This window comes from Terrapene carolina, unplaced genomic scaffold, assembly GCF_002925995.2.
Source record: "Terrapene carolina triunguis isolate 2854851 unplaced genomic scaffold, T_m_triunguis-2.0 Scaffold69, whole genome shotgun sequence".
Classification (NCBI taxonomy): Eukaryota; Metazoa; Chordata; order Testudines; family Emydidae; genus Terrapene; species Terrapene triunguis.
The window spans coordinates 41,484,184-41,492,452 of NW_020664420.1; the positions used below are offsets into that span (position 1 = coordinate 41,484,184).

The 8,269-nt window shown below is 46.9% G+C and overlaps 1 protein-coding gene across 1 annotated transcript in view; it reads right to left on the reverse strand.

Moving 5' to 3' along the window:
- Positions 1 to 5,953, reverse strand: part of TNPO1 (transportin 1) — a 134,531-nt gene extending 128,578 nt beyond the window's left edge. The window contains exons 1-2 of the mRNA XM_026649141.2: positions 5,918 to 5,953; positions 5,616 to 5,729 (exon numbers count right to left, since the gene is read on the reverse strand). Of these exons, the coding sequence (XP_026504926.1) occupies positions 5,616 to 5,720 (105 nt within the window). The 5' untranslated portion in view covers positions 5,721 to 5,729; positions 5,918 to 5,953. The remainder of the gene's footprint in view (positions 1 to 5,615; positions 5,730 to 5,917) is intronic.
- Between the last annotated feature and the right edge of the window lie 2,316 nt (positions 5,954 to 8,269).

The following is an 8,269-nucleotide window of genomic DNA, read 5'->3' on the forward strand; positions in this document are numbered from 1 at the left end:
AAAAAATATGCAGAATTTTAAAATATTGTGCGCAGAATTTTTAATTTTTTAGTGCAGACACACACATTACCAAAAATGCCATGGAGGACCTATAAACAGTATTACGGTGTTCATTAATGAGTCATTCTAATGTACTGCAACAGGCCTACAGTTTTTCTATGATTTGTCATTTCCAGTTACTCAAAATTTGCAAGTATTTCACTGCTGCTTGCCTAGCAACAGTGATTTGGCATGTTGCTAAATCCTTTTATTTCCACACCCTGGTTAACTCACCAATAGTACTCAAATATCTGAAGCTGCAAGTGTGCAACGTTATCATGCTGTTAACTCCTATATTTAAATTATATATTAGAAAACCAATTACACAAGAAAATTTCTAAATGATCAAGGTTATTTGCCTAACAGGCAACTGTTACCTGACATTAGTTATTCAGTTTCTGAATATGACAGAGTTTCAAATACGAAATGACCAAAAATATCTATAAATAGTTCTAATTTGTATCAGGTAATGACTCCATCCAAAAATAAAAGCTTTACAGATTAGGCTACCAATGCCCATATCACTCCTTTGCTGTGAAGTTGAGTATGAACTATGGTAGAAAAGCCTCTTGTGTGGAAAAACAGGGTTGGAATAACAGAATCAATGTGGCATGTGCTACACATCTGTGGGAGATGGTGAACCCTCTCCAAGAGCCAAATAATTGTAGTCAAGACTAGCATGACTTAGGCTGTGTCTACACTGGCACTTTCATTGCTAAAACTTTTGTAGCTCATGGGTGTGAAAAGCCCCAATATGGACAGCACTTTGTTGCCAGGAGCTGTGCTGCCAGCCACAAAGCTACCATCCCTCCTTGGAGGTGGTTTTGTCACCAGGCAAGCTCTCTCTCGGCGATAAAGAACGGCTACACAGCTCACCTTACAACGCAGTGTAAGCACAGACTAAGATGTATGTTGGGATGCAGCCATTTTGAGACATTCCACTTTTAAACCTACAGAAATAACCACCACAAAAATCAACTGGAGTCAAACCTTGCTATTACCTCTGCATTGTCCCGTTCTCTTCCTCCCCGCCAAAAGAGGAAAAATATAGTGCAAGCACAGCAGGAAGGAGAACCAGAAGAGATGTTTTAGGTGGAAACCCCACAACAACACTGAAGCTACTGGCCTAGGATCCACAGAATTTTCCAGCTCTAACAGCTTCTTCCTCATTCACTCTGAGACTGTTGCCAACTTCACATTTCAGGGTTTGTCTGGTGACTTCCTGCTAAGTCGCTAGATGTAGCTGTTTAAGAACTCACAAAGAGACAAAAATGTCACTGAATACAATTTCCAGAGAATTTTATATACATACACACACACAGGCGAATATAGTCACAAAATCATTCACAAGCAGCTCTATCGTGTTAATAAAATCCATTCCACGCTCTCTTCTTACTACATTCTGTTGCACACCAGAAGCAACTACACCAGTACACTGTCATCATCAGGAGAGCACCCGCTGCTTATTAGGAAGGAAACTGCAGCCCTCTGCTCATTGGGAAGGGCGCTCTGTACAGGGCAGCCAGGTTGGCTGGGATTGGTTAATTTCAGCTGAGCCTCCTTTTCTTGCCAGCCTGGATTTGAGTCAACAGGTTAGTGAAAGGGAATGCCCAGAGCCAGGGGTAAGAGGGCATTCACCTGAGCTTAGCGCTGCAGGGAGCCAAGAAAGTAGATTTAATCTAAAATAAATAAATAAATAAAAATAAAAAAAAAAAAATAAGTCAGTTAGCCAGGTCCCTTCCCCCCACTTCCAGAGTTTCATTTCTCAAAAACAGCTGGACAGCTAATCCCAGGCCAAACCAGGGGAAGGTGTAAAGGGGAAGCAAAATCAAGCTAGCACCACCTTTGATCCTGTAGTAAGGGCTTCATCCCTGGAGGAATGGTGACCACTCCCCTGCCCCATTGGGGGACACAGTGCGGTCTCATCCCACCCCATCTCCAACTGTGCAACTCTCCTTGCTGGCTAACCTGGCTCCCCTGCCCAGCCCACTTCATTAGCCATCTTTCCCTGTATCACAGGGTGTACTACCTACTACAGAGCAGCAAGAAAGAACACATTTGGGTAAAAACAAGCCCTGGCTAATGTGCAGCTCTCGCCAAAGTGCACCTGGCTTTAGCAAAGTGTTTAATTAGCCTCCACAAACTTATTTTCCTCGCCTGCAGATTATAGTGATCTCAGCCCAAGAAGCCCTGGAATGTGATTCCTTCCAAGGACATGTTCAATTGAGACATAATGACATTGACTTGGTGTGCAACAGAATGTAGTAAGCGGAGCATGGAATGGATTTTATTCACACTATTGAGCTGGTTGGGAATGTTTTATGACTATACATATTGGTGACTTCTTCCTCTGAATGTCACTGAAATTGGCAGTTACATTTGTCACTAGTCATGACACTTATTTTCTCACCAGGGAAACCAAAGTGTCACTAAATCTAGTGACAAAGTAGCTAAGTTGGCAACACTGTCAGATTCTTGGGTCCTCCCACTCCTTTTAGGTTTTATTGCAGGGGTATATAATATGACCCTGCAACAAATAAGCCTTTCAAGCCTACAACTTCATATTTTAAAAGGCATTTTAACATTTAACATGACCTGTGTTTTTTAATTTAGTTACATGTGTCTGAATGCCCAACACAAGAGCAACAAGGGCAATCAGCCCATATTAATAAGAAAACAAAAATCAATTTGAAGTGCCTTAAGTTTGTAGCAGCTGGCTCATGCCCCACTGGGACACATTATTAAGCACCATGCTGTGATAGGACAGCAATCTCAGCGACTTGCTGAAGCAGGCCCATAAATGTATCAAGTGGCATTTTTATTATATAGCACTGTTCCGCAAGTTATATTAAAAGAGGTTTTTCAAAACTGCATCATATAATAAAAACAGTAAAAATCCGCCACTTACTAGGGCCAACACCAGCAGAGTACATTTTTAAGGTATGGCATATGCTGAAGTGTCACAGCACAGCAGACAGCTACTAATGCCATTTTAAGCAAACTAAATGGAAAAGAAATGAAACCTAAATGGAAAAAAAAATTAAAATAAGTTATACATTAGATATATCTTTCCTTTCCCTCCCTATTGGGAGCATTCAGCATATGAAAGTTCCCTTTGATTACATCCTTCATCAAACATCTAGAATGACAAAAAGTTAAAAATATGGGATGCAGTCAAGTTATCTTAAGACTGCATTAATATCTTTGGTAGTTAAAATTACAATTTACTTATCACTATTTATGCTACTTGCTTAGCATTTCTCAGCTTGATGAAATTACATAAGATAGTTTCACTTTTGTTTAGTCAGCTTCTAATCATTTCATTTTTCAGGATGCCACTCACCAACACAACTGTTTAAGAACACTGCAACAGAAATTTAAGTTTATAGAAATATGCTATCAGACTTATTTGGGGAGAGGTGGTTTTTTTTTTTAAACTAATTTAGAAGCTTTTTTTAATTACTAATTTAGAAATTGAGACAAGTAGAACAAGATAGTATCCCTTTAATAATCTAAGAATACCTTGTTTAATCAAGAAGACAACTTAAAAACCACAATTTAAATCTATTGTTACAACCAACATGATTACGGTAACTTAAAGATTAAAAATTCTCTATTTTAAATTTGGGGTTTACTTTATACTCAGAGTACTGTCAAATGCAGTTTCCCATTTGCGTATAGGTCTTTCACACAGCAAAAGGGGAGAAATGAAACATCTTAAAATGGAAAAATGAAGTTATAAATAAGACTACAATTTTTTCATGGATGTCGTGGAAGTCAGTTCCCTTGCCGCTCACGGCGGCCAGAGGTGGAGGGACCCCAGAGCTCCCAGCCGCTGCAGGGACCCGAGCGGGCCCCCGCAGCTGCGAGCAGTGTGGGGACCCTGCAGACAAGCTCCCCATTTTGTCATGGATATTTTTAGTAAACATTACCGACAAGTCACAGGCTTCCGTGAATTTTTCTTTATTGCCCGTGACCTGTCTGTGACGTTTACTAAAAATATCAGTGACAAAATCTTAGCCTTATTTATAAAAATCACATGAGTTCACAAAGGGAGACAGCACCTGAAATAAACTACATTTAACTTATAAATAAAATTAGAAGTATTCTTAATTTGACCAAAAAGCCTTAAAGTAACCAGTGTTTTGGAGGTGGGGAGTGCAGAGAGTGGCAGTTAAATCTGATACCTTGAAAGTATCAAGAATATCACGCATGTCTACCTGTTTTTTTCTGAAGGACCTCCTAGATGTTTTAGTATTTATATCTTCATGAAAGGAGAAGGGGATGATGAATCTTTAACAAAAAGATTTTTCTGCCCAAGTTTTAGCTGATCTGACTAATCACTCCACCTCTACAGTCATTGGAGACTTTCAGAGTGCACAAAATCAAAATTGCTAATATAAAAATAGAAGCAGGGCTAAAAGTGCTTGTTTTTTTAAGAATCCAAGAAACAACAAAAATCCATTTTCCCTTGGCAGGTGACCTTCCGTGGTTTATCATATAACAATTCACTCTTTCAAAAGTCTTCCTTGCAAGCAGTAGTGTTTTCACAGTGTGGAAAACCTGAACTTTCATCTATAGATTGAAGAGGCCAATGGAAATACACTTGCCAGCTACTATCACCACCAGATTATGCTTGTTCCATTCTCTATAAAAGCACTAGGACATGTAACAGGACCCCTCTCCCCCCATATCCACCACGAATACACAAAAGATAGGGGCACTCTGACAGAGGTGCTAGTACCACATACCCTGCTAAATGAGCGACCCGAGCCTCCTCCCACGGCTGACTCCCGAGAAAAGAGCAGACTAGAGACATCACAGAGCTTAGCCCCACCAGGCAGGGCTGGGGGAGGAGCAGCAGCATTGCTCAACTAGAAACCCTGTGCCCAGTCTGCCCCCAACCCTGTTGGCGGGATCCACCCAAGCCCTCTATGGAAAGAGGCCGGTGCACGGCCGTAGGGCGGGGGGTGCGCACTCCGGGAAGGCAAGCCCAGCGTTGCTGCAGCTGGCGGCTGGCAGAGGCCCAGCGTGGGGTAACCCGGGAAAGTGGCGGACACCAGAGCGGCATGGCCCGGCCAATGCTTTAAAAAGAAAAGCTCCACTTCGCTCCCGGGTTGCAACAGGTGCTTGGGCCGGGGGCCAGGAGGGGGAGGCGAGTAACATTACCGCCCACGCGTTCCCTCGGCGGTTCAAACCCCGCGCCACGGCCACCCACCTCAGTGCCTGGGCGGGGGTGGAGCCAACAGCGCCCCCCGGCTCGCTGGTCTTTCCAGCCGCTCGCAGCGCTGTGGCGGCTCCCTCTCACCGAGCGGGGCCTGAAAACCGGAGAAGCCACCGCTCCCTCTCCCCTTCCCCAGGAGCTTCGCCGCGCCCCTCACGCCCCGGCTCCCCCCACGCCCACCTCCCCAAACCCGGGAAGCCCCTGTCCGTCCTTCCCCCTCGAGACGGAGGAAGAAGCGGAGCCGGAACCCGTGGAAACAGCAACCAGCGCTCAACTGCGCGACTGGCTCGGCCTCCGCGCGGCACGCAGCGACTCCGGCCCCAGCTCCGCGGTAGGCCCCGGCCAAGGATACTTGTTGCACAGCTCTCTGCGTGGTAGTGTCCGGGGACTGCGACTCCTTGAGCAGCTGCAGGATCTGCTGGAGCCCCTGCTCGTCGGGTTTCCACTCATACTCCATCTTGGGTCGCTGCAAAACACAGACAACAGGCGGCCGCAGTTACTAGCGCTGCAGGCCTGAGCGCAGGGGAGGCTGCGCCCGGAGCGCGGCCCGCTCTCGCCCCAGCACGCGCGCACGTACGTGCCGAGCGGCGGACCCGCGCGCGCCGCGACCTCCCCCCAGTAGAGCTGCAACAGGCCAAGGCGAGTAGCACTGACCTGCTCCTAGCCCTGGCCACCGCCGCCTGCCGTGCGTGCGCTGAGCGAACTGAGTCACTCACGCTGAATTTGCAGGCTGGTCCTAAGAGCGATGCGTCCCCCGGGTCTTAGCGCCCGCCGCGCCCCCGCCCGTCCACACGGCCGGCTCAGCCCTTCTGCCTCTGCCGGCGGCAGCAGCCACCGCAGCCGCTTGCCTCAAGCTCCAGGTGCGTCACACACACTCAGCGTGAGGGGGTCAATAAAAATCGATTTAAACCCCATGATCTATCAGACAGCGTTAATGAATCCACATCAGCGCAATGTCCAGCAGCAGGGGCATAGCCTAACTCAGGGCTCGCCAGGGTAAGCACCCTAGCGGGCCGGGCCATCTAGGGTGCTTACCCTGGCGAGCCGCGTGCCGAACGTTGCCGACCCCTGGCCTAACTCATGCCACACACTCAGCGACCGGCAAGGGCAGCACCCCTCTCTCCTCCAGAGAGTGACGGACGGTCACTCAGCGCTTTCCCCAACCACCTCAGCAGCACCCTCATACACATTCCATCCCATAGAGCCCAGAAGGTGATAGCAACACCTCCTATCCCTCCCACCCCAAAAACCTGAGAGAGCAACAGTAGCAATAGTCCCACAGACCTGAAAACACGGCAGTTACGCAGGAGAGTATATCCTGAACAGCCGCAGCAGGGACTAAGGCCCTATCCATCAAGGGATGTGATCCTTTAGGTGGGAAGTCACTTAAGCAAGCCAAAGACGGATGCAGAGGGGGGGTTCTAACCAACGCCCCCTCTCAGAGGTAGGTGTATATTGCTGCTCAGTGATCCACAAAGGGAGCCAGATGGCTTAGGCACCTAAGGCCTTTCAGGTAAGAATAAGCAACGAAGAGTCCTGTGGCACCTTACAGACTAACAGACATATTGGAGCATAAGCTTTCATGGGTGAATACCCACTTCGTCAGACACGTTGTGCATCTGACGAAGTGGGTATTCACCCACGAAAGCTTATGCTCCAATACGTCTGTTAGTCTATAAGGTGCCACAGGACTCTTTGTCGCTTTTTACAGATCCAGACTAACACGGTTACCCCTCTGATACGAGAAAATGAAAGTCATTGGAGCAGAGGAATTGGCTCCTAGGTCTCCCTCCTCCCAACTAGATGCTTTAACCACTGGACTGTAGAATCATTCTTGCTCTCTGGCCCACTGACTTCCATTATTGATGCAATCTTCAATTTTAGCAGCCTTTCACAGGCAAACAAATTATTCCTCTCTCCCCTCCAGAAACTCCTCTTCTAATTTTATTTCTGCAAAACTGAGCCATAATAAGATATTTAAGTGTACTACATCAGTGAAATGGGAAACCTTTAGTTGAGTTCTAGTCAGTTTTAGTTTACTTCCAGTCAGCTAAACTTCCCCCCCGAGCACAGGAACACTTATTTGTAATATATACTTTAGTAATCAGGTGTCAAACACCTAGCCCACAGGCAAGATCTAGCCCACTTTATGTATTTATGTAGCCCATTCAAATTCTGAAGACTCATAGGCTATGACTACTAAAACACATGGTGAATGACATAAGTTACACCGACAGAAGCGCCAGTGTGGAAAGCACTATGTTGGCTGGAGACACTCTTGTTGGGGCGGTTTAATTATGTCAATAGGAGAGCTCTCTCCTGTCAGTATAGAGTGGCTACATGGGAGATCTTACAGCAACACAGGTGTAAGCTCTCTAGCGTAGACAGGGCCTAAGGCACAGGTTCTCAACCTGCAGCCCGCAGGCCACTTGTGCTGCGGCCCATGTGATATCCTCAGGGCCATAGAGGTAGTATTGGATGCGGCCCACATAACGCATTGTGGGCCACATATGCAGCCCACAATGGTAAATAGGTTGAGAACCACTGGCTTAAGGGTTTGTCTTCACTACTGGGGAGATCAATGCTGCTGCAATCGATGCAGCGGGTGTCGATTTAGCAGGTCTAGTGAAGACCCGCTAAACCGACGGCAGAGTGCTCTCCAATCGACTCCAGTAGTCCAGCTCCCCGAGAAGAGTAAGGTAAGTCAACCTGAGAGTGGCTCCTGAGAGCGGCGAACAGCAGAGGCTAACAGAGGGAGTGTGCCTGGGAGTTCGCCTGGAGAGAGCTCACTGAGGCTTTCATCTGCTGGTTTCTCTGAGTAGTTCCTGCAACAGCTGAGGAAGCTCTTAAGAGGAAGGTGATATGGAAGGTGAGCGATCAGCTGTTGTAACCTGCACAGGTTGTGCCATGTTTGTCTTTCTTCCACAGGACAGAAGCGACTATGGCTGTACAAAGTGCAAGCTGGTCTCCATATTGGAAGAGAAGGTTCGAGGTCTGGAGAAACGA